A 25515-nucleotide genomic window follows, 5' to 3' on the forward strand; every position below is an offset into this window, starting at 1 on the left:
TCTTTTTATTACAGGATAAAGCAGCATTATTTTGGTTCTAAAATGGGGCCAACAGGAACTGATAAAGCAAGGGAGAGACACACAACTATTCCTCTTGTATTAAGAACAGAGAGGAGTATCTCTATTTGACCTGATTTAAAAATGATCCTTCTTGGATCTGTTTTGTGACACTTCAGTAGTATCAATAAGGTCATGGTTCATATTTTTACACATAGAAAACTAATGGATTTGTCATGAGTAAGTAGACTGAGCCACTATAATTTCTTTCTTTGGCAGGAAAATTGGTGTAGAGGCTAAGAGCAAAGTTGCAGGAGTGCTGTATGCTAAGAATGATAGATGTGCTGACGTAGCCCACAGCAATAATATTCTCATTAGCATGTTAAGGGTTGACAGTACACAAGAAATTTCTATAAAATAGAGTAGCAGACATTTGAAAAAGCATATTCAGTAGTTTGCAGGGATTACATTAACTGAGGTAGAAAAGGGGCTGTCCTAGCCTGGTGGTACTAAATAATTTCATACACTTTGGACAGTCAAAATGATTTTGAGAAACTGGAAAATAGTCTATAATCAGTAAGGTAAAGTTCAGTAAAGACAAGGTCCAAAGCCACATCTAGGAAAGAAAAGAAAATACATACAAAAATGAGCAGAAGCTGGCTGGGCATTGAAACCGGAGAAATTATACGGGGCTACAAACTGTGTACCAGCACAACATTACTGCAGAAACCGAGGCGACCGTTTTTGTGTTTGTGCAGTAACCAAGCCTGGAAGCTGGAACAAATCCACGCTTTCAGACCGTTGTAGACAAACTGGAGGGAATCCAAAAGTAGGTAATAAAAATTAGGAGAGTTGTAAAAAAAACCAAACCAAACCAAAAAAAAACAACCCACACAATCTGTGAGAAAAAGTTTTAAATAATTGGGCTTGTTTAATGTAGGAAAAAGCACCATTTAAGGAGACATGGATCTTTACAATTTGAATGGTACTCAGTTATTCTCTGTCATTGACCGGACAAGAAGTAACAGACTGATACAACAGCGAGGAAGATTTAGGTTAGATATGAGGGACTATTTTTCCCCTCAGGTTACCGGGACGCTCAGGAAGGGCTCGGTAGGTGCCAGGGATGGGCCTGGCGCCCAGGGCGCAGGATGCTCCCTCAGCCCCGGCCCGGCCGGGCGCCCTCGGCTCCCACCCGCGCTGCCCGCCACGTCCCACGTGTGCGGGACGTAGCTCCGCTCCCACCAGCGCCGCCGCGTCTCTGGGTGAAGCCCCTGGTTTTTGGCAGCGCTCCGGCGGCTCCCCGCCGCCGCCTCCATCGCGAGGGGAGCAGCGGCCGCCCCYCCGCGTAGCGCCAGCGCCGCCGCCGGGCCGAGCCCAGCCCGCGTTCCGCCAGGCCTCAGCGGCGGTTAGCAGGCGCGCGGTGCATTGTGGGCAGGGCGAGGAGCGGCGCCGCCATTTTGTCTCTGTCACTCCAGCCGCGGCGCGGTCGAGTCGGGGAGGAGAGGCGGCGGCGGCGGCGGAGCGGTATTCGGCCAGGAGGACACCATGATATCGGCCGCCCAGCTCCTAGATGAGCTTATGGGCCGGGATAGAAACCTGGCCCCAGATGAGAAGCGCAGCAACGTGCGGTGGGACCATGAGAGCGTGAGTGAAGCGGCGCCGCCTCTCTCCCTCTCCCATCCCCCGCTGAGGGCCTGGGCTTTGTCGGTGCGACACGCGCCGCGGGTGGGGGCCCGCGGCCTCCCCCGGCCCGCGGAGGGGGAGCGAAGAGGCGCCGGCGTCTCGGCGGGGTGGGGGTTTCGCGGAGCTTCAGCGAGAGGAGCGGGCGGGGGCCCCGGTGGGGCCCTTGGTGCGGGGCCCGAAGCTGCGGGGCTTCTGCATGGCGGCGGCGGGGCGGGCTAGGCCCGCGCCGTTGCGCGGGAACCTCGCTGAGCCTCCAGACGAGGAGGAGGAACTGGGTGGCCGGGAGGGAGGAGGATCCCGCCATGGCTTAGCTGTGCGAGCGGGCCTGCGCTGTTATCTGGGCTGATGGGAGGGGAGAGGCCTTGTGTTTGGGTTTCCGCGTAAGGGGGAGAGGCTGTGTTCGCCTTGGCGTGCGCTCGCTGTAGCGTCGACAAATGGTAGTAAGGGTTTCTGAGAGCCCTGCTGGTGACCGAGATCTCCCGCGGGGAAAAAAAATTGTGGGGAGTTTTAGTGGAAGTCAGATTTTCTTCTGAGTAAAAGCAAAATTTCTTGAGGCTTGCTGGCTTTTAGGAAGGGAGATGAGACAGGTGTTAGTGGTTTGGAAGACAAGTTATCTCTGGATCCCTTCCTATCTATGGTATTGGTGGAGGAAATGAGAGAATACATTCATACTGCCTTAACTGCCTGACAGTTGTATCACGATGAAGAACCAGAAGATTTTGAAACTGAGAATTTTGTGAAGTAAAAACTTGATTCCTTTCCCAAAGCTTATCTACCACACTTTGGGGGGGGGGGTAGGAGGCTAAACCTAAACAGTATTACTGTTATTTTGGAGTACTTGGAGTATTTTGGAGGGGCATTTCTCCCCAAGAATAGTTAAATTTTAGTGAATATTAACTTCTAGTGACATCCATTGTAGTGATATTGGAACTTATTTCGCAAAAAAATCAGTAGTAATAACAAAGTTCCCATAGCTGGCCCCCTTGGGAGAGTTGAAAACTCTGAAACACTATTTCTCCCACCCATCCACCCCGATGTATTTTTGTGCTATGCTGTATGTTAAATAAAAGAGAGTGTCACAGTTCAGTTAAGGCAGTTCATTTATCTTTTGTGTGATAGGAATTGTGGCTAAAGCTGCAGAAAGCATTTAGTTTAAATGCGTGGTGCTCCTCCTTTAGCATTTTCTTCATGATGTTAAGTTGGGAGGCAGGAGAAACGCTTGCTTTTGGCTTTTTTTAAGTTGTGTCTGAATCACCAAGTTGGGAATTTCCCATTTTCAAGCAAGAGTTGCTTTATTTTAGAGCTGGCTAAAGCAAGTTTTAATTTGTCTCAGAATACAACACGTAAGGACAATTAACTGTCTTGCCCTAAACTTTGTAAATCCAAGCAATTTTTAATTCTTCTTAAAAAATTATGTTATAGAGGTTATATATGTCAGGAGAAATTCATGAGCTCAGGAATTTTTTATGAAATTCTTAGTGTCTTTTCAGACTGTTCTTAATCAAATAAGATTATTTAGTTAGGTGTTCAGTTACGCGTTTTCCTTTTGATTCCGAGCTCTAAATAGAAAGGAGTTGTTTAACCCTGGAAATAGGAAGTAAATGGCTTCAGCTATGTCTGCGTAGGTAGGTGAGGTAAGAGATTTGTTTTATTTCTTAAGGTGAGAAATAATTTTTGCCTCATTCGCTTTAATCGAGTTAAGAAGACTTAATCCTTAACCTAAAATTGAAAAATAAGCTCTTTCAAAGTGTGTGACTAAAACCATAGAAATCTGTCTCTAAGATGCTGTTGAATTTTGTTGTTTTGGAAACAGTGCCTTGTCTCTTCTTCCCAGCCCTCCCTCGATGATTTAGAAGGGGGAGAGCTGCCTCTCCGTTTCGAGGCCAGTAGGGGCTTAGAGTTTATCCTTCAGCCTAGGAGGAAATGTTGCCGTGTTCATTCCACACTTGCTTTCATTTATGAAATTTATATGAGCATCATTAAATGCAACCTTTCTGAAAGGAATGTTTTCATAAATTCCTGTAGTCAGTTGACTAGTTCAAAACAAAAACTTTCCCCTGTTAAAACACAGAAATGTATTTTACTTTTAGATTAAATTTGTTCATCAACTAAGGGTTAAGTTTGTAATGCTAATATATTTTAGAAGTCGGGAAATGCAGATAAGGTTCAAAGAACGTTAATTTGTTTGTTTATTGTTTTGTTTTTCTGGTTAAGCATATAGGTAAGTGTTGTACTTGTGAAATTATACCTGTTATTAACACAAAGCCTTTTTCAATGTGAGCCTGTTGTATTCTCATGCCAAAATTTAAGATTCTTCAGGGTTTCATAAATTTTAGATGTGGAAAGTTATCAGAACAAGCTCATTTCTGTTTATCATTTGTAAATTACATTTAGTTAGATGTCAAAACTTCTGTGGAAGATAGTGTGAAATACACAATAGAAATAGATTTTTGTGAAGCTGTGGAAGCAGAGTGCCTGTTAGCTGAGCATTTATTCACAGTTTTAATGAAAAGCAATGATCATCCTGTATTGTAAAGCCTGTTGTTGAGCTTAAGTATTCACTTTAACCTTTGACATGAGTAAAGCCTATAATCATAACAAATTGAAATCCCTGTTGCTGTATATTTCAGTCTTGCAATATATCCCCAGATGATCAGTTTTAGATTTGACATAAAGACTTTTTGTTTTGTATACAGAAGGAAATATTAGTTAGATCTTGCATATTTTAATCTACTTTCTGCTTACTGTGATGTGAGTAGGTAAAGTATGTTTCTGGAACAGTAGCTTCAGAACTTTATTGGTTCGTGTATTCCTGCTTATTTTGCCACCTTTTCACCTCAAAACAAGTTCATATGCAACCAGTGGTATTAAGAGTTTCCAGACTGTCCTGTTCTTAGTAGAGTGTTTTGAGATTGTGATGGTTCTTTCAAGAAAAATACAGTGTTTTCAGAAAGTGGGGGGAGACAGAGAAGAGTTATGGACACATGGCTGTGAGCAATTATCCCTAGTAGGGATGCAGTTTCTCAAAATAGGATTTAATTACTATAAGAGTTGTGTACAACTTTAATGCCAGAAGACCTAATTTGGTCTTTGTATTTATTTATTCATTATTCCATTATCATTTTCATACATTATCTACTCCCTGGTCTGTATTGTCCCTCCAATAATGTCCATCTATTGGCACCTATTTCCTTTGAAAGCTCATCAGATGTAATCCTTAACTTTTGATCCCCTGTCCCTTAACAGAAGTCTGTTCTGACCTTGTTGCAAAACAATGTGTGTGTGTGTGTGTTGGTTTGTTTTTTTTTCTTTCATAAGGCTAAAATAAAGCAAGACAGTCACTTTGCAGGAACTGGTATGTTGACTGTTTTGCGTTTAGAATCTTAGCACTTAATTTTCCTCTTTTTTTKGGGGGGGGAAGGGCTTTAATACTAGGTTTTCGGGGGGCAAGGCAGAATATTACTAATGGGAAGGTTATCTTGAAGAGTGTGATGGGGAGCTCGGGTTTTTTGGTTGGGGGGGCACTGTTCATAAAATGCATCTGGTGCATATGAACTTTAAAGATTTCAAAGCACTTTTATATCTGTAGGAGTTTTCTAGTTTTTGGAATATAGGCTACAAGCTGCTGGACGCTATTCTCGGCCCCTTTTTCGTGTAGGGCTTGTCTGCATAAAGAATTTACTTATAGAGTTGTATATTAAAGTTATACTTCTCTATCAGTAAAAAATCTTTTATTGCAGAATAGGAGCATATTAACTAAGAAATATTAATAGTATAGAACTGTTAACTGTTTCTTTACATAGGAAACAGTTTAATTAGTTCATAACTAGAGGAGCTGGCCAGCCTGCTATTTGTCAACTTTAAAGTGGGAAATACTACTTGACCACCTCAGATAGATTTTTGAGGATTAGTAAATTCGAGATGATGAAATAGAAAGTTCCAAGTGTCTGGCTGTATTCCTGTCTAGTGTCTTATTGAAATGCGAGCTCTAAGGGCTTTGACACACAAGCTATGGCTAATCCTGCTGTAACAGTTTGACAGTAACATCCCTCTCTGTCCCATCTTCTTGATAGCAGACTCATCAGAATAATTTGGCAGAAAAGAATGAGGTTGCTTATCTACATGTGTAAATGTCCATCCTAAATTGCCTGTTGCTCTGTTTCTGTGAGTATAGAATGTATTTCCATTGCTTCTGACTTGTGCTAAGTGCAGAGTCTGATAAGCTATGACAGATACTGTTTGAAGCGCATCGCCTCTATTTCAATGCTTTAATGACTATGCGATTCTTCAGCCATTTCTTCGCCCCGTCCTAGTCTTACTCATCACTGACAACCTAAGACCAACTGTAAGTGCAGCTGACTAGCTGACTACAACCTGTCAGGGCAGATGTACCACAAGGTGAAACTAATTGAGAACGATAACTTTTGGAATAGCTGCAAGAATCTCTCAAGTAATGCTTTTCCGTTGCAGCAAAATCAGTTTTAGAGCATAATGAAATAGGTGTGAGAGAGGGAGAAAATTGCTCCAGAAACAATATTCCAAACCACTCTCATTTAAACATTTCTCTGCAGACTGCCTTTTAGGAGAGAATGTTAAGGAATTCACTAGATACCATTGTATCCAGAGCTGGCTAGGAGAGAATTATTGCAACTTCTTAGTGATTTTATAGGGAATGTGATGTACACAAGTACAAGCTGCATATTGTATTATGTGTGTTATTGTGTATGTACTGATCACTATAGATTTTAGCTGCAACAGTCAGCTGATAAAGTAGCTTTTCCTAGCAGTCGTTTTAATTATTTTTATATTTTTCATTGTCATTCTTTTGCCTGTAATAACTTTCCCTTTGCTCCTTTTGTTGTTACTTATTTCAGAGCTGTTGCTGTCCATTATGTACACCTTTCGAGCTAATAGCTACACATGAAAGCTTTCTACAACTTTCTTTCAGCATAATATGGTCAAACTATTATTATTGTGCTTCCTGTCAAAGTGCAATGTCTTAGAAAATTCTTTAATCCATCCCTGAAATTTCTCTTGAGAAGTGCCTTTTCACTGACCCTAATACTTGGGTGTAAGGATGAGAAAGGGAGGAGACAAAGAATGTAGAAAGAAATAAAAAATACTGTTCCCATTGACTGGCATAGGAGTTTGTCCCAGAAACTGGTCTCTTGAAATAATTTAATGTTAAAACAAGAGATGTTGCAGCTTTCTGAGACAAAAGGAGAATCTGAAACTGGACTTTGCCAATCATTCTCTCCTTGCTTCCCAAAAAGAAAAAATTCTCTGATCTTGCTTTTCACAAATGTATGTAAATTAATTATTTTTGCTTCAAGGTAAGTGATAAGTTTAGCCAAGCCACTAATACTCTTCCTCTCCAAATAGTTAACTACTTCAGGACTCCTAGTTATGACTGACTGCTTTTTAAAAAAACAGTTCTTTTTAGTTATCTCACTGAAAATGCACATGTGTTCCTCGCTTCTCTTGACTCTGATAAAGAAGAGCAAGGCTTTGCATCTGATGCATTAATTCACGAAAAAAGCAGCTGTTAGGTGTGGGGGAGAGTAGGTGAATTTCTGTATGTTTAAAAAAAAAAAAAAAGCTATATGATTAAACAAGCCATTTCTTGAATCAAGGTGCTGCTAGATTTCTTCATTTAGATAGGTAACACTTCTTAACCTGCTGAAGAATCTTTGATTGTAAAATATTTATGTAGTAAAGGAAGGTGTGTGTGGGGGGGTTTTTTTGTTTTTTTTTTTCCCCTCTCTTGTCAATGTCTTGCAACTCCTGAAGTGCGAAAGTCTGAAGTACAGTGCTAGAATCAAGACAAGGCTTTCCATAGGAAGCAACTCCTAACTTGAAGTGTCTCAAAGGGGAAGGGTTGTCTTGCTCCCTCAAATGAGAGGAGTCAAAGAAATGAATTCCTTTTTTCTGTAAAACTCTTAAATGTATGATAGCATCGTAATCAGAAATGCATTTTCTTGAATATAGATGAATTCAAGACTGACTTTCTGAGGAGCTGAAGACCCTGTTAGTAAACAGATAAAGCTTCTGAAACATGTCAGCTTCAGACACATACAGTCAAGATATTACTTGTTTATTATGAACTACTTGCTTGAAGCAAAGTTTTCCTTAAGTCATTTTTCCTCTTGCTCTGTCTACACCCAGCTTGGTTTATTGAGCTGCTTTCAGATACACGCTTACTTTGGTTGTCTTTGCTTTGTGAATATTCTTGGTAAATTGCTTAGGAGAGTGAGCTTGGGTGTTCTTAAGGCCTGGTGCCAAACACCTTGCAGATAATTCTGAATGTCTGTAAAGAAGGGTAAGTAAGTCTGTCCGTAAGCACCTTTCACTAAGAGGTCTAACTCATTGTAAGGTGCTGAATTTCTGTCATTTGTTCTGGAGAGCTCTGGCACTTGAGATTTGATCTTGAAACTGTAGGGCTTAATTTTCTCATCACAGATGAAACCTGCATGGTTAGATGTTGTACCTTTACATTTGCAGTAATGCCTAATTGTAGGGAGACCCAGTCAACTTTGCTTGTGTAACTTCTCAAGATACTTCCTGTTCTGGATCATTCAATCTAACATAGCGTCTATTGTCACTGTAACTCATTTGAGTAAGTTTGTGCAGTCATTTGTTTTTTTTGGTTCTCTCCAGCAATTCAGTGTTTTCTGCAGGCAGAACTTGAAGCAGGTGAAAAGTCAGGCAGCTGCAAGGTTGTCTTCAGAATATATCTGCCTTTTTAATTCTACAATCCATCGGTTTTATTTGTACTACAAATATTCCCAATGTATGTTCATATTTTTCAGATAAATGCCTTTTCCTCTTGTTTGATAAGTATTATTGTTTATGCCCTATATGGCTTTTATATGCTACAAAGATACTAAAATTTTAATTATTGGTTGTTGACATATGCAAAACTTGAGTTCTAGGTTTCTCACTTTTTTGCTATGGCATTATTCTGTAGGAATGGTACAGTGACATCACAGGAACACAACTATAGCCTTTTGTTTTTTCTCTCCTTGTTTTCGAAATGAGTTGAGACAATATGATCATACTACATTAAATATAAAATGTTTGTCAGGGTTGTAATTTAACTGACTTTAAAAGAAATTAGCATGGATTTGTTTTTAACAGCTCTTTTCTCAAAAATCTGTAGCTCATGTTCCAATCTTTTATTGCGTTTGCCCTTTTTTGGTTCTCCAGTAGGATTTCTGGATAAAATTAGGCAGATGTAAGAGGAAAAATAAGGAGAGAAAGGAGGAGGGATTTTTTTTTTTAAGATAATTTTGAAAGAAAGTGTATGCATAATTTTGAAAATCAAACTTTTTGAGGAAAGGCCTGCCATATTACATACTCATTTCATGTTATTTTGAGAAACTTAAGATGAAACTGGGGTTGCTTCAGAAAAATCAGTTGTAAACTGAGATAGATGGGCATGGATCATGTGTGCTGAATCCATCTTTATCTTTCTTATTACAATAGGAAAGGGGCAGAACTACTAGAAAATAAAGACAGTGAATATGGGAAAACTAGCATCATCCCAGACAAAAGCGTTTGCTTTTTTTACCCTGGAAATGCTGAAGGACTTGAGGAAGTAACCAAATCATTCCACTTTTGAGACAGCAATTGTGTTGGATATGATACTAATGTATGCTTAAAGCTTGTTTTCTCTGCATTGTTTCTTTCACATAGAGCCTTGATGTTGTTCCTTTCCTGAGATTCTTTTCATTCATGAAAATCTCTCTAGAGCAAAGTGGTGCTTAATCCCAGTTTAATCTCACTTTAAAATGGCTGCCTCTCAAAGGATACGAGTTGAAGATGGACTGATTCTGACACTCAAGCTAGTAATGTAGTAGTAATAGAATTACTTTGCTAATTTGRTTGCACTGGTCAGGGTTTTTATTCTTCATTGTAGCTGCCATCACTCAGACTTGACTAGCTGTAGAGGACTTAGCTGGAGTGCAAGTAGTTTGAACCAGCTGTTCATTGAAGACATCACTTCCTTATCAGCATGATCAGGATTTCAGAAGTGGGAGGAAGTTTAATATACTTAAACTACCCTTCTTCCTTCTGTGCTGAAGAGATAGTCCCCCATCCCCTCCCTGGCCCATCTTGCTGTAGTTCTCCACTGATTCTCAGACTTTGCAAACTTGGGGAAAAGTGCATGTTAATTGCAAGCCCTAACTATAGTGTTTTGAGATAAGGTTCTGTGCTTAATCGCATGAGAAAATTCTTTACCACTTAGATCTGAGACAGTTTACTCTTGGTTAATTGTCCTATGTTTTTGTGTTTGATCAATATTGTTGCTTTTCTCCAAAAAATAATAAATACTTCTTACTTTACTTTCTGAGTAGGGTTATGTTTATAAAAATGGTACTTCACTCAAGTAATTCTTACTGTCTGCTTAATTTAGTGCCACAATGTCCTAACTTGGATCACAGGACCAGTGTTCTTTAATAATAAATCAGATACTTTTTTTTTTTTTTGTATCCATGGATTAATCAATTTTTCAGTCATAGAAACCTTACTTGTGTTTCTATGTAATCCATAAAGTAGTCAGTCCAGTTTTAACTTCCATAGTCTGATTTGCAGTCTGGCAGTTAGAATGGAAAAAAATAAATCGGACTGAGCTAATTTAAACAACTGGTGTCACTGGCATTTTAGTGAGGTGGTTCATGTGGGGTAAGTTTTAGGTGTCTCTTCCCTGCCCTCATTTGTTAAAATACTTCTGAAGTGTATTTTAGGAAGTAACATGTGGCGAATCTTTGTCCACAATATGTATGTGTTAGAATTATAATGATTGTGGACGTTATGTTCCTTCTTAGAATTTGTTAGTTAGTTCTTTTCCAGTAATTGTTTGCTTGTATTACAATAATTGCTACTGTATGTTACAATCTAGTCCCTACAATTATTCTAACTGATTTGTCAAATATATTAAAAATCTGTGTAACATAAAACAGATGTCAGAAGAATGTACAGGCTAGTCTTTTGATTAACACTTAAGCTATTTTAAGTTAATAGTCAGCTTCAGGGGAAGGGTCTAGGGAAGAATTAATTATTTAAGATTGCTTGTGAAATTAGGGGAGGATTTATTTTCGATTTTATCCTTTTGGCTGTTCTGGTGGATAAAGAGACTGGAGGTATTTCTGTGCTTGTGAACTTCAAGAACAGACCAACTTGATCAGCTAAAATGGTATTCATAGGTGAGAGTGAATAACCTTGTTAATAAAAACTATCTTTATCCCATATATTAACTAGCTCTTAGCTAGATTACTGGGGTTTTAGGGTTTTTGTTGTTGTTGTGGTGTTCCCCCCCCATATTCTGGTGGTGTTTTCCTGTTAAATCTGAGTTGCTATTCTAAAAATAGGGTATGTAGAAATGAAACAAACCCTTTCCAGTTGGCAGGAAATCAGGATAAAATGAATATTTTCTGTCTGCTTTAAGAGGTAAACAACATCTCTTTGCACATCATTCTTAAAGTAGAAATTTAAAAAATATTATAGTGAGATATGGAAAAGCTTTTGCATAGTGCCCTGCGTATTCTGAAGTCTTTTAATTGACATCAGAATCTGCTCCCCTTCAGGCAGTACCTTTAGGTGTGAATCCTGATGTCTCCTTTTCTCCAAATCAGTAGCATTGAAGGAGTGGAAGCTGAACACAAAGTCATTATAGACAAGCTAAGAAGAATTTGTTTTCATGGTTCCATGGCAGAGATTCTCGCCCCTCATAGGTTTACTGAGAAATTCTTTAACTGTGAAAATTTTCTTAAACGATCCAATCGGGTTATGTTTCTTTGGGAAATATCAAATAGGGTATTGCAGTTATAAACAGATGACATGTTACTGCATTCTTAAATATTTAAACAGGAAAACAAAGAAATACCATGTATTGCAATGGAAAGCAAGATTTTTGGTGTTTTGTCATTAGGATGTGCCTTAGAGCATTTGTTGTCACTGTGTTACAACACACAAATACGGGTGTATGTACATAAAATTTCCAGAAAATTTGCAGAATGTGTGTTTTATGCTGTATTTCAGAAGATAGAAGTGATTACATAGACTTGCCAATTCACGAGGAGAAAAATGATGCCTGTTTTTTCTTCTTTTTTTTTTTCTTTTCCTCTGTCAGGTTTGTAAATACTACCTTTGTGGGTTTTGCCCAGCTGAATTATTTACAAATACCCGTTCTGATTTAGGTAAGTATGTAAGCTTTGCGGTTCTTACCCACTTACATGTGATCACAGTTGAGCTTTTACTTTGTAAACTGCATTCTTACTGTTTTATGTTCTTTCATAACACTTCAAAAATAGACTTTTTTTAGGATTGCCAGTGATTAAATAAATTTAATATGAGCAATATTTATTCCAAATCCTCCTACTTCTAAGTGGAAAAAAAATTTTTTTTCTTAGAGAATAATCTAAATTATTGGGCATGGGTGGTTTCTTCCTCCAAAAGTGTTGTCTTCTGGTTTGTTTTATGCTGCCTGGCTGGGTTTTAAGCACAAAAATGTATACTCACACTAAAATAAATTACTTTAGGCACTCTTTTACTGTAATTGTTATTACTTAAGGCCTTTCCTAAATTTCTAGTAGTTTTCAAGCTTTGGTATGTGGACAACTTTAGTAGTTCGAAAAGGTAGCTAGGAAAAACAGACTTACTGTTTTAGTATTGAATTCCTAGTCCATAGAAGAGTTGTATAGATAGCAAAGGTGGGGGAATTTTAGCATGACTGCCCTTCATGAACACAGACCACATACCTCCTAATTTTACTTTCAAGATAAACATTTTATTTAGCCAGTTCCAAAAAATAATGTCTGGAGCTTACAAAGTGCTTGTTGAAACTACCCTCTCTGAGATCTCTCTATTCTTTTTCTTCTACCTATCCTTCAAACTCCAAGCAAAGCAAGCAGAGATGCAGGCATGGAAGGCCAGACTTAATGTGCATTAGTTTCACCCTTGAAGTTGTTTTCTGGGAAGTATTTAAAACTCTGCTCAGTCATGATGCACAAACAAATGCTGATGGAGCATGAATATGGCAGTCAAGAATGCAAACTTAAGCTTTTTGTGTGGTCTTTTTAGGTCCTTGTGAAAAAATTCACGATGAAAATCTACGTAAACAGTAAGTATTCTGGTTGCTATGTTAATGCAAATAGTGTTTCTAGTACTCTTGAAATTTCCTAAAAGCCACAAAAAAACATGGAAACCATGAGAAATTAATTGTTTTATTGATTTACATAAAAGTTTATTTAACTTAAAGTTCTGTTACCTTAAGCAATAACTTATAACACTGCAATTTTCATGTTATTTATTTTTTATATTATGTAGTCATATGAGCTTTCACTTAAAAAAAAATTTTTTTTTAATTGTTTTACCAGGTATGAGAAGAGCTCTCGTTTTATGAAAGTGGGCTATGAAAGAGACTTCTTACGCTATTTACAAAGCTTACTTGCAGAAGTAGAACGCAGAATTCGAAGAGGCCATGCTCGTTTGGCGCTGTCACAGAATCAACAGTCTTCCGGGGTAAGTCTAGAAGAATCACTAAGGCAAATAATTTTTTCTCTAGATAGCGTCTCCATGTTCTCTTTACCTAGTCTCATCGGGTAAAATGTATTGTTTTCCAGAAGATTCCCATTAGATAAGACTCTTCATTTGGTAGCCAGCAGATTGTATCTGGCCCTAACGGACAAGCCAAGTGGCAACACAGTTAGCAAGAGTCCCTCTCTGCTCTCCCCATCCCAGTCTCCTCAGAATAAGTATGTGCTCATCTCTCTGGAACAGTTAATTCTGTCCAGTGCTGTCTATCCCCCATTACTTCAGTTAAACTTCGCTCCTTTCGTTGCAATTCTTCTTCCGCTCCAGTATTAAGGAATAGCACAGTGATGTTACTGAAGTAGGTAAGTACTGGGTCTTTCAGCAGTTGATACAGCTAAATCTCACAGGCAGCTGCCACACTGACACAGCAGCCCTCTTCTGCTGCAGCAGCATCGCTGACAGGCGTGCTGTGAGGCAGACAACAGTAGAATCGCAAAGGTTTAAGAAAGGAAGGAATACCTCTGTGCAGCTTTTCTCAGTTCAGTGCTGCTCTCCATACAGCTGTTAATGAAAAGTTTCACCTGACCGGGAGAAACTTTTTTACCTCTTCACTCCACCCACTATTTCTCATCCTAGGATTGATTAATCTCTGGAGTAGTGACTGTGGCCTATGCTGTGCAAGTTTCCTGACTGCCAGTGTAGTCATCTTTGCCCCAATTATTATTCTGTGCAAAGTGTAGTTTCTTCAGAAGGAGCTGTGGAAAGTATCCTCAGTCGAAAGCTGTGGAGTAGGGCAAGTAAACTGTCTATTCAAGCAGTGTAAGGAGAGGATACCGCTAACAAATATGTTCAGAAGGAATGAGTCTTCAGGCATTTATTCTCAGAAGCTAGATTTCTGTACTTAAAGAACTTTCAAATCATATTTGAGTGTCTGTAAAGATGTGTGATAATGAATGGCAGTTTCAGAGTCCAAGTCTGGGACTTGAAATTTAGACATCTCATCTTTTGTGGCTCAGGGACTTGAACATTTTTGTTGGTTTAGACTGAATTGGTGTGAATGGAATTTGCTCCATTTATCAAGAGTGGAGCAGACTGTTGAGGGGTGTTTTACAGTAACTAGACTACTAGTAGGTATTTATGGGAGAAGAGGCAGGAGGAGGTTATTCCCAAAGTGTCTCTGGAAGGTGAAAATATATAAGTGTGTGTGTGTGAAAGTTATTGTAACTAAAAAACCCGTGACATTCTGATAATGTTTAGCAGGCAGCTGGACCAACAGGTAAAAATGAAGAGAAGATTCAAGTGTTAACTGACAAAATCGATGTACTTCTACAACAAGTAAGTTTTACCTGCTGTAACATAGAGATTTCTTCCTTTCATTACTTGATTAAAAGTTATAATAGTTTTTTTCATTGCTCTCTAGATTGAGGAGCTAGGTTCAGAAGGGAAGGTGGAAGAGGCACAAGGAATGATGAAACTTGTTGAACAGTTAAAAGAAGAGAGAGAATTGCTGAGGTCTACAACTTCAGTAAGTAACGTGTTTGCAGTTCTGTTAGTCTTATCTCAGAACTTAGTGCAGCAGTGCTCTTAATCACCTTGTCCTTGCATTGAAAGCATGCATGTGTATGCAGAATTTATTAGAAAATAGTGACGCTTAAACGTAAGTGTTAATCTAGTGTGCCAGTTGAGCATGCTGCCTTGAGAGTGGTTCACATACAAATTATGGAATTATTTATACAGCAGTCTTGGAGGTGGGTTTGCAGTTTATTCTATTTCAGGTCGCAGTTTCATGTTGTAATGTAGCCTCCACAATGTATTATTTCACTGAATTACAAATCTGGCTGTGATACAGAAAGCCCTTGTGTTAGAACTAGTACTCTGCATATCAGAGTTATCCTGGAATATATCAGGTGTTTAACTGGTATTTTTCCATGCTAATAATTACTGGTGACTTGGAGACATATATCTTGAAACTTAAATACATTTTGCAGGGCTTTCTATCCCTCTCTCTCTCTCTCTTTTTTTTTTTTTTTTTTTTAACCCCCATATATATCCTCCTTTCTTTGGTGCCTTCTGGTTTAAACTTTGACATCCTAAAATTAAAGGTAGCTGACACCTTTTGTTTGTTTTCTGCAGATATTACTTGTACCACAAGCTTTTCCTCCATCAGATTGAATTTCAGTTTTTAATTTCCAAAATGGCTTGCATAGGCTAATTACTACTTAATGTTCCAAGAGATTGGAGGCAGGCATCTCTCTGACTTTGATAGCTTCAAAAGCTGAAGCAAGCATTTTAAGTAGCAAGTTTCTGGCAACAAAAAGCTCATGTTTAAATTTGGAATCTCAGTGTTTAATAGTATGTTCAAACTGTGTGTGTGGTGGGTTTTTTTTTTCTTTTTTTTTCCAAAAGCAAGAATTTTTTTTCATGCTAGATGATTAACGAACATTGCATAGCAATAATCACTTGGGTTTAGGTTGTGATTTCAGTGTGTCTCTCAGTATGTTTCAGCAGTCAAGTACTTTCACCACTGTCCATTTAAGTAGAAGCCTGATGTTCCTTTTCATATTTCATCATGGAATATTGTAGGATTTTCATCCTTGAGACATATTCCATTGTTATTCTGCAGACGTTTTAGTTGATGTCGGAGAATCATCTGCAGAAAAAAACTGATTTTTATTTCCCTTAATTCTAAGGCCGCAAGGAAGCTGCAGATATGGCTAGATATGCCTTAAACCATGTTCCTCACTGTAAAAGATTGTTTCCTGCATTTTCTAAATGACTTTTCAGTAACTATGTGTGGTTTACATAGAATAGGCTTGCGTGGCCTTTATTTACATGTTCTTGTTAGTGGATGTGATGCTCCAAAGTCAAAGCATGCAGTTACAAATTTCAGCTTTCAGTAGTGGCCTAGGATTTGACAACAGTAAAATTCCAAATCTCTTTGCTGGCATCTGGCTAAAACTTTTTTTTTTTTGGTTTTATTTTATCTAATACTTTCTTTTGCAGACGATTGAGAGCTTTGCAGCCCAAGAAAAGCAAATGGAAGTTTGTGAAGTTTGTGGAGCCTTTTTAATTGTAGGAGATGCACAGTCCAGGGTAGATGACCACTTGATGGGAAAGCAGCACATGGGTTATGCCAAAATAAAAGCTACTGTAGAAGATTTAAAAGTAAGCATATGTTTGGTTATTGAACATAAAAATTGTTTGGCGTTTTTCTTTGGTAAATAGAAGGCTGACCAGCAGACTCTTCTCAAATATGTGAAGTATTCCAAAGATAGTACAAAAAATTAGATAGACTCAGACATATTGTGAATTTAGCATTATGCTTGCACTGACGTTTTTTTATTGCATGTGTTACAGTAAGTTTAAGATCGGGTGGGAACTTTTTGTGGCCTTTGTAAAGAACTGTAATATGGCCTGCGTTCTTATGAAAATTACTGGAAAAAAGTGTTCTCCAAGACAAAGGACTCCAGTTTCATCCTGTTGAACCAGGACTGCTCCAAAGGATTTCTGAAAATGCTTTTATGTGAGCTGTCCTTTGAGCATTAGGAAAAAGCAATTAAGTTTATATAATCTGCGGATGTGGAAGTTTAAGATTTTTAAAAACTAAGTTATGTTGAATGGTTTGCCTTGAATAATACTAACTTCTTCCCGTGAACTTCCTTATTTTTAAGGAAAAGTTGCGAAAAAGAACAGAAGAACCTGACCGTGATGACAGGTTAAAAAAAGAAAAACAAGAACGAGAAGAGAGAGAGAAAGAGAGGGAACGGGAAAGAGAAGAGCGGGAAAGGAAGAGACGACGTGAAGAAGAAGAAAAGGAAAAAGAAAGGGCTCGTGATAGAGAGAGACGTAAAAGGAGTCGTTCTCGTAGTAGACATTCGAGCAGAACATCTGACAGAAGATGCAGCCGTTCACGTGACCACAAAAGATCAAGAAGCAGAGAAAGAAGGCGAAGCAGGTATGTGAGAAAGTATTTTCATGTAATTTTTTCAAAATGCAAAAATGCTGAGGGGACTTGATCTGTCAGTCACATCACTGATTTGTTGGCTCCACTGTTGTTTTTCTAAGTGTGAACGTACTTTACTGGTTCTAAGGATAAGCAGATTTTGCTACATACTCATTCTCTTCTCTCTATTTCTGGAAGCGGATGAGAACACTGTGGTGGAAGTGGCCTTATGAAGTAGCTTTGAGTAGACAAATGCCTCCCAAAGAACAGGGTTGTGCCCCCCCCTGCATGTTGGACTTCAGTTCACAGCAGTGGCTACTCTTAAACTGCATGGTTGAATGCTTGAATAAATGAAGAAGGCAAAGTGAAGCCAGATCTTATTTCCAGAGAGATACTTACATACAGTATGCTAAGCCTTGTTTTAAATATTTACTCTTTCTCCATATAATCATAGTATTAAAACTTTAAATCAGTAGTAGTTTCTGCCTACGGAGTTAGACAATATTAGCTGACATTTGCATATTTCAATTTTCTCTATATGTTAGGAGTCGTGACCGAAGAAGAAGCAGAAGCCATGATAGATCAGAAAGAAAACATAGGTCTCGCAGTAGGGACAGAAGACGGTCAAAAAGTCGGGATCGAAAATCCTACAAGCACAGAAGCAAAAGCAGAGAGAGAGAACAAGACAGGAAGTCAAAAGAAAAAGGTATGTTCGTGTGAAGACTGTTCATATCAAGTTCTGTAACTAATCTTTCCCTAAAGTCTCAAGTGCTCCTAGTCTTTCAGTCAGGGACTGAAAGTTCTTAGCATCAATTCAGAACTGATCACATAACAGCAACATATACAGCTTAACTGATTTGAAGCAGTTCACTCTTTCCTGTCATTGCTAATGCACACATCCCCATGTCTACCTTTTTATTTGTTGCAGTAGTTATTAAAAGCTTACTACTTGGTCTTCAAAGTAAGTGTACAAGGATTTTGATGTATTTTAATACCTGTTGATTGTTACCTTTAGAAAAACATATGCACTGTAATCATTTTTTTCTTATTTTTTAACGAATGAATATCTTCTATCATTAGCATTGTTTCTGTTACTACCCTTTGCTCGTGTGTGTTCTGTGAGAGATTGATTGCTGGCTGTTCTATAGCACCTGTTACTTCTCTGCGCTATCATGTTTCCTTTATTTTCCTTTAACAGTGCCTTAATTTTTCTTAATTCACAAATACAGACCAAGAAGATAAATATTGCAGAATTTCTGTAATGTTTTAGGCTACAATTCCCCATCCCCCCTTTTTTCCCACCCTTGTTTTAAATGAAGTGAGATTTGCTTTGTCAGTGTTCAGGTGAGATCTCGTGGGAATGCTGTATTAGTCCTTGAGRCTTTTATAGCAGTACATGCCATGAACAACAGCATTGATAGTGACTCTGTTTCATCAAAGACTGGTGTTCAGATGCTTTATGTTTAAGTAGGATTAAAGAGAGCTGCAGAGAGAACACTACAGATTCACATTTTGTAAAAGACATTAATATTACTGTCATTGCTAAATTCCTACTTTAAAAGTCTTATGAAGCTTCTGGATGAATATAATGCTGACTTCTGACCTAAAAACTGCTGGTTTTGTTGGGGGTGCTGAGCAATGTCCAGTCTGAAACAGCTGCTCCACTTCATAATTAGAGCTGACTGTCAGTAATGGGGGAAGTGATTCCTTTATGTTTCTAAGGTACTTCTGAGGTTCTCTGGGATGAAGGGTTCTATGTGCATGTTTCTTGATTACATGAGCCTACCTTTACTTTTTCCATATTTCTCCAGCAGATTAGTTCCCGAAATGTAGGTAATACTTCATGTGTTTTTCTTGCCTGACTTCCTTGGACCACTTCAATTTTTCTGGTTTACACTATGGTGCATCTTCAGTGTTGATTCTTCTCTCGTTTTGCTTTGTCCTTTTGAGGCAAGCATTTTTTTTTTTGCTGCTTGCTTGTTGGCTGCAGCACTGATGTGTAGTATTAAACTCAGACCCAGTACTGTAGCCTGTATCTGTCCTGTTGTTACTTTCTTGCTATCTGATATTGTGCCTTTTTTGCCTACTTTATGAATAGATTTCTGGTACTCTAGTGAAGAATGTCCTCTTCTATATTCTGTGTGTATCTACGCATATAAATAATTGATATCTTCAAATTTGGTCTATTTATTGAGCTTATGGGTTCTCGGTTCTTTCTTGAATCCTTCCATAAATGTAGGATCTAGTGAACTTTCTTCAGGATCTAAATATTTTTAGTTTTGACTTGACTAATTTCCCTGCTCGTCACTTTATTTGCTGCTTGCTGCCTTCCTCCTCCAGAAATGAGAACAGTGAGGTGATGCTATGATCTATGATGAAGCTTCAACATGGGAAAATAAGTTACTCTTTTGACTAAGTAATTATATCTAAAAATATGAATAGGCCTTGGAGCAGGATGGTAATGCTAAAGATGTATGTGTTTCTTCCTTCAGTGGGAAAATTTTAAAAACTGGAAGGAAAAAAAAATCAGTATTTACCAAGCAAGCATTGAATTTTTATAGCGAAGCTGTAAACGCCATTCCATCCTCATGTTTGCCACATGACATGGTAGACAGTTAGTTATGTAGATAGCTTTAGAGGTTCATACATTTGAGAAGTGATGTGGCTGGCTACCCAGTCTGCTGCTTGCACAGAAAGAAGTAATGTGGAGGTTAAGATTTAACTTGAATTAAGTTTACTGCTCCATTGGGAATATTTACTTCAGAATCTAATTGTCTTTATATCCATGATTGGTCTGCAGTTATAAAAATAAGCAGTAAAGGCCTGGCTGTAACTGCTTGTGGTAGTGCCTTTCATCTTGAAATCTCAAACTGCTTTATAAACATGGATCTAACAGGAATAAACAAGGCCCGGTTGCCCATAGTTGCCCAAGACTTGCTCACTGTTACACATTAAATGAATGCCATGCTTTGAAATACAATTCAGAAGTCCTGGCTTCTTGTTTTCTAAATCCTGTGGAATACAGTGACTTTTAAGATTGTAAGAAAAAAAAGTATGTAAAAATAGAGATACTTAATTTCTGATTCAGATTTCAGGAGCAGAGAAATACTGCTAACGAATATAGCAGCTGAATATTAGCTTAATACAAATCAGCAGTATGCAACTACAGTTCAAGTAAACAAAATTTAGAATAGGTGGAATAAATAGGTGGAATAAACAGCTGTAAAAAGAGATTGATTGAAAATGTCTGTTTTGCACATACCTTCATTTCATGAAGGATTATTACTGAAGCCTACCACCAGGCCACTTTTACTTGGCTCTTTTCTTAATCTGGATTCATATACTTAAAAATAATTATATTTGTGGATGTGTTTTCATGTTAGTGATTAAACCTCAGCAAATACTGCCAAAACACCCAAACCCAAAGTAATATTTGATACTATGTTTAATTTACTGATTTTGCGTTCTCTGAACAGTAAAACCATTTGTGTTATCTTGATTGGAATTTTTATAGAATATGTCTCAATTGCCCACACATACTCGATCAGAAAAATGCGCATGTGTTTATTACTCAGGAAGCACAGTCAATATTATGTGATTATACCTAATAGATCACAGCTAAAATAATGTAAGCAGAGTGTCAACAGCAAGCTAATTGTACGTGCTTCTAAAGAAATAATTATTGAGTGAATGTATAGTGAAGGAACTTAACTGCTTGCAAATACTCCAGGAGTTGAAAGAAGTTCAGTTTATTAGGCTGTTAACTACACTTGCTCAGTTCTACATGGCAAACTCAAGGTTTGTTGTGGTAAAACTGTTTTTTTTATTGAGCTTTTTAGAAGAGTGGCATCTTTTGTACCACAGGTTAATAGTAGTTTTTTTTTAATCTTCAACAAAATTATCCTTCCTGCCCAAATTCAAGAAACAAACAAGACAAAACAAAATCCTGCACACTGCACATCCGTAGGGCTATTAAGATCTACCATATCTACATAGGACAGAAGATAATCTTATTGGACTGACTACTAGTCCTCTGCGGGGAAACAAGACTACTATTCCTCAGTGGATCTACGTGTGCATCGGAGATACCTATAAGGCACAAAAAGAAGACTTTTTAACAAGGTTAGTTAGAGTGCAATCTACCTGCGGAGTTTAAAAAAAAAAACAACTGAGGGCAGACAGATACAAAACTATTAGTTCTGCAGTTAGCTTTTTGACATCGCTGCGTGCTGTGTCCAAGCACTGCGCACTGGATGTGCTGCTTCTGATGAAACCTCAGTATTAGTGTTCTTTAGGCAGTTGCCCTGATTCCTGTTTGGGGGCTTCACCTCTCCCTTTGCTGGTCTGTATTAAAACAATAAAGTTGGGATGTTGCTTCTGTTTTTGAAGCTTAATTTCTACTTTCTGTCTTCTGAAGTATAGAAGTGTGTTATGCCAGTCTAGGTGATGTGTTATTTTAAATAGCTTTTTCAGAGTGTTTGATTTGTGTGCTTCTGTTTTGGGGATTTTTTTTTCTTTTTTTTAATTGCCCAGATAGCAGGGAATAATCAGAGAAAGAGCGTGAATGTTGTTCTGTATGCTGACATCCAAGAGGTTGGTTTTTTGGGTTTTTTTTTCTCTCCCAAATCTCTCTGCTGATCATAGGTTGAATATTGGGGTGTGAAATAACATAGGAAGAATTGATATTTTTATTATATTTGCAATTACTGAATTTGCAGATGAGGCACACAGCTATAATACTGAATGTTTTCCTTTCCATGGAAATATTTTTACTTCTGGCTTGCTTCCTTCTTTGAAGACTGTTGAGGAAAAGATCATTTTTTCAGCAAAGTAACCAACTTTTCAGTCACCAGACAACTTTCTAATTCATGATGAAATTGTGGGGTCCTTCCCATCTTACTGTTCCTTTGCCTTTGGAAAACAGTGCTTTTATGCATCTTCCAAACTTTCTTCCCCAAGCTTTTTTTATGAGTGAATTATAGATGACTATGATTGTTATAACTCTCAGTTATAAAATTGAGAGTTGTTATGTTGACACACACCTCACAGCTTCTGCTATGCTCTGTCCCAGTAACGTTCATTTTGAGTTATCTTGATACCTACCTTTAAAGCTAACTATGGTTAATATTGTTCATTTCCTGTTCATTGTTTGGGGATGAGTTGTTTTGTGGGTTTTTGTTTGTTTTTACTTGGCAAAGATTAATTAATCTGAAAATGCACTGATGCATTGTCCCGTCACTCCTTTCTGAATCTCTTTTCAAGAACCATATTTAATGAGAATTGTATACCAAGGATGGCCATACATATCACAAAATAAACTTGGGGACAAAAAGAGTTCTAAGATGAGTAAGGAAGCCAGTAGCCATGCATCATTTATATATTTGCTTAACTTGTTTTTGACTGCCTTCCCTCCACTCCCCATTTGCGTATTTCAACGAACAGCTGAGCAGCTGACACTGTTAGGTCTGTCCTTTCTCCTCTTTTCCCCACCCTGTACTGTTCTTTTTGAATATTTTTGCACTCCGCCTATTCCAGCATGGTGGTCTGAAGCCTATTTCTATAACCTTTTGACGCTTACTATTTCTAATTATTATAGAAAATAATTGTCCCATTTTGTATGCTGTATATCTCACATGTGCAATGTTTGTTTTTACTTTGAAATCCATGGTCAATGTCTTCTTTCATGGCAGAAAAGAGGGGCTCTGATGATAAAAAAAGTAGTATGAAGTCCAGTAGTCGAGAAAAACAGAGTGAAGACACAAATACAGACTCGAAGGAGAGTGATACTAAGAATGAGGTCAATGGGACCAGTGAAGACATTAAATCTGAAGGTGACACTCAGTCCAATTAAAACTGATCTGATATGACCTCAGATCAGACAGAGGTAAGTGCATTATTTCAAACTTTGATTAGGGCTTTTTGTTACTGTTTAACAGTGCAGCGTAAGTATGCACAGATGAAGATGGAACTAAGCCAAGTAAGAAGACATACTAAAGCACCTTCTGAAGGAAAAGACAGTGTAGTCCTGCAAAACATTTTGAGGTACATTGTTTTGTCTCAGCTATTTTGTAGCAGACTCGTGCCCCCATTAGTGTGCCTCTTTGGGACATATTTGTAATATGGTCACCATAGAAAAATTAATTATCCTTTTTTTTATTTTTAGGGATTTTGTTATCGTTTTTTAAAAAGTTGAACTGTTTTTGTATTTAAGTCCATATTGTGTTGGTACATCAGCAGAAACTTTTGCTTTAATACTTAATATTTGAGGCACATGTTGGACTACTTTGTTTTTATATAAACTGCTAGTATTTCTTTGTCAAGGATGTTTCTAGTTTTTTTGCTTTATTGCCTTGCATTCTAATGCAGTTTGTTCTGTAACTCGAGAGCCAGTAGCATTGGATTGATGGAAGTGTAGGGTTTATGAATTATTGCAGCTGACTACCATACCTCACACAGCGTTGGTGTTGTGAGCGGCCCATGAAAAGCCAAATTAAAAATCAAGGATTCAGTCAAACTAAGCAGGTACTCATGCCAGGTACTCCTTTCTCTACCCACATCCATGTTTGAATGCTGTTGCCTGTAATCTTTAAGCTTACTGTTGTGTTTTTGATTTACAAGATAGTGAAAAGGACTTTTTGTGTATTGTGTGAATACTGTAAATCTGATGTTAACAGAATGGAATTTTCTTTCAACTGTATGTAGGGATGCAGTGCTGCCCAGAATTAGATATCTTTAAAGAGTTTAAAATGCAATAAACACTACATAATAATCGCCTTGTTACATTCAATGCAATTCAAGTCTTTAAGAGGTATGTGTTTAATATTTCCTACTGTGTAGGAGAATTTACAGTCAGCCATAGCACAGAGAAGTGGAATGGCTGAAAACAGACTTCTAAGGCAAATGTAAATACAAAGGCAGATGCTACCAAATATTCATGGCAAGAATGTATGCTGAAAAATGATTTATTGGAAATAAAAGCTAAACATCAGGAAATACAAATATCATATTAAAAAGAAAATTTTAAAGTTTTTTTTTCCCCTCACTCGACCTAGCTTTCTTACTCTTACACAGATTACTTAGTTGTAATCCTGAAATAAGGAACTAACAATGGAGAGTACAGCTGATAAATGAGTTTGCAATGTGTGAACTATTTTTATAGTTTCGTTATTTATACTAGGAATTCTTAAACACTTAATGTTGATCATTAAACCATTAATACTACATTATTGCTTCTAAAGCCAGTAATGTTCGATGTTGACATTTTTGTAGAGTTAAGATGACAGCTAACAACTGGGCCAATATATAGGAATGGTAAATGAAATGCTCTTTACGTTGTCTAATTGTCTGTTTTCCCAAAATTTTGCATTATAGGACTACTACGTGAAGAGTCTGCGAAGACAGCGGAAGACAGCTTAAAATGAAGATCTGCTTTAAAATGAGGTGAAAGAAAGCTGTAGTGGCGTAGAAACATATAAAGTTGATAGAAATTTTTTTTATAAAAAGTAATTCAGGACTGGTGTTTCCTCCCAGAGTTCAGAAAGATGTGTTGATAGCACACATGCTACTGAATATAAGTCCTGTATCCTTTTTTTTTCCTTTAAGACTTTTTAAGATAAGAAACCAACATAACCTGAACACATGGCTTGCTCAGTGTTTAATTGCAAGTTTTCATTCTTGGACTTTAAAACACAAGAATAAATGTTTAGTATTTGTGTGAATCAAACTAAAAATGAATCCCATTTTTACAACTAGGCTTATTCCTAGCTTCTTGATATATGAGAAATGGAAATAAAGTATCTTTGAATTTCTGTTACAAATTTGATTGTCTCTGTCATTGAACGTTCAATATTAAATAAGTTTCTTTCCTAATAAATCTACTCATGTCTTCAAGCTTAGTCCATTAATTTGGATGTTTAGTTTTTCTGTGGTGTTTGTTTTTTGGTGCCATCAGTTAGTATTTTGTTGGAAGCTCACTTTTCAGCAGTTAACTATCAGATTCTGTGTCCCCTAAGAAATACAGTTTATGCTGCAATCAAACAAGAAATTACAGAAATCTCACAGTAAAAATGTAAGCCTTAGGCTTTTTAAAAACAGTTAAACTTCTACAGTAATATTGAAAAGATGGTGCTGCTGAGGTTTGCTGTCAGACTGCACTTATTTGCACCCTAATATCAGTTTCTAATATTTATTAAAATTGTGTGTAATAGCTAAGTATGCACAATTTGCATGTTACAACATATAAAAGGGAAAAGACACGTTATGCTTTTGTGTGAAGCTATACTGCAAGCAAATGTAGTTTTGCTGCGTATGACAGTTCCTGTTAGAGAACTCTGCAATGTATAGTAGTCAACATG

At 37.7% G+C, this 25515-nt stretch overlaps 1 protein-coding gene across 11 annotated transcripts; it reads left to right on the forward strand.

Annotated features, from left to right (window-relative positions):
* Positions 1-1428: 1428 nt before the first annotated feature.
* On the forward strand, positions 1429-24978 carry LUC7L3 (LUC7 like 3 pre-mRNA splicing factor). Of its 11 annotated transcripts, none has more exons than XR_003257613.1 (13): positions 1447-1644; positions 11816-11882; positions 12766-12805; positions 13062-13206; positions 14476-14553; positions 14639-14743; positions 16222-16383; positions 16890-17173; positions 17707-17867; positions 22852-22992; positions 23098-23203; positions 23618-23696; positions 24533-24974. XR_003257613.1 is itself a non-coding variant. In XM_026090341.1 (13 exons), exons 1-12 carry the CDS (start codon positions 1546-1548, stop codon positions 23640-23642), a joined length of 1413 nt encoding a protein of 470 aa, XP_025946126.1. In that variant the 5' UTR covers positions 1447-1545; the 3' UTR covers positions 23643-23683; positions 24533-24974. The 11 variants fall into 11 exon arrangements, 9 of the variants coding, with proteins under 9 accessions (XP_025946127.1, XP_025946123.1, XP_025946129.1 ...); XM_026090341.1 differs by having other exon boundaries at positions 23618-23683; XM_026090342.1 differs by having other exon boundaries at positions 1429-1644; positions 14479-14553; positions 23618-24978.
* The last annotated feature ends 537 nt before the right edge of the window (positions 24979-25515 follow it).

Source organism: Apteryx rowi, unplaced genomic scaffold (assembly GCF_003343035.1).
Source record: "Apteryx rowi isolate R43461 unplaced genomic scaffold, aptRow1 scaffold_86, whole genome shotgun sequence".
NCBI lineage: Eukaryota > Metazoa > Chordata > Aves > Apterygiformes > Apterygidae > Apteryx > Apteryx rowi.

Bases quoted from the DNA above. Each gene is read 5' to 3' on its own strand.
- LUC7L3 (XM_026090337.1), top strand. From the start codon at position 1,546: ATGATATCGGCCGCCCAGCTCCTAGATGAGCTTATGGGCCGGGATAGA. The intron at 12,806-13,061 runs GTAAGTATTCTG...TTGTTTTACCAG, and splicing joins GATGAAAATCTACGTAAACA to GTATGAGAAGAGCTCTCGTT. The intron at 14,744-16,221 runs GTAAGTAACGTG...TTTCTTTTGCAG, and splicing joins TGCTGAGGTCTACAACTTCA to ACGATTGAGAGCTTTGCAGC.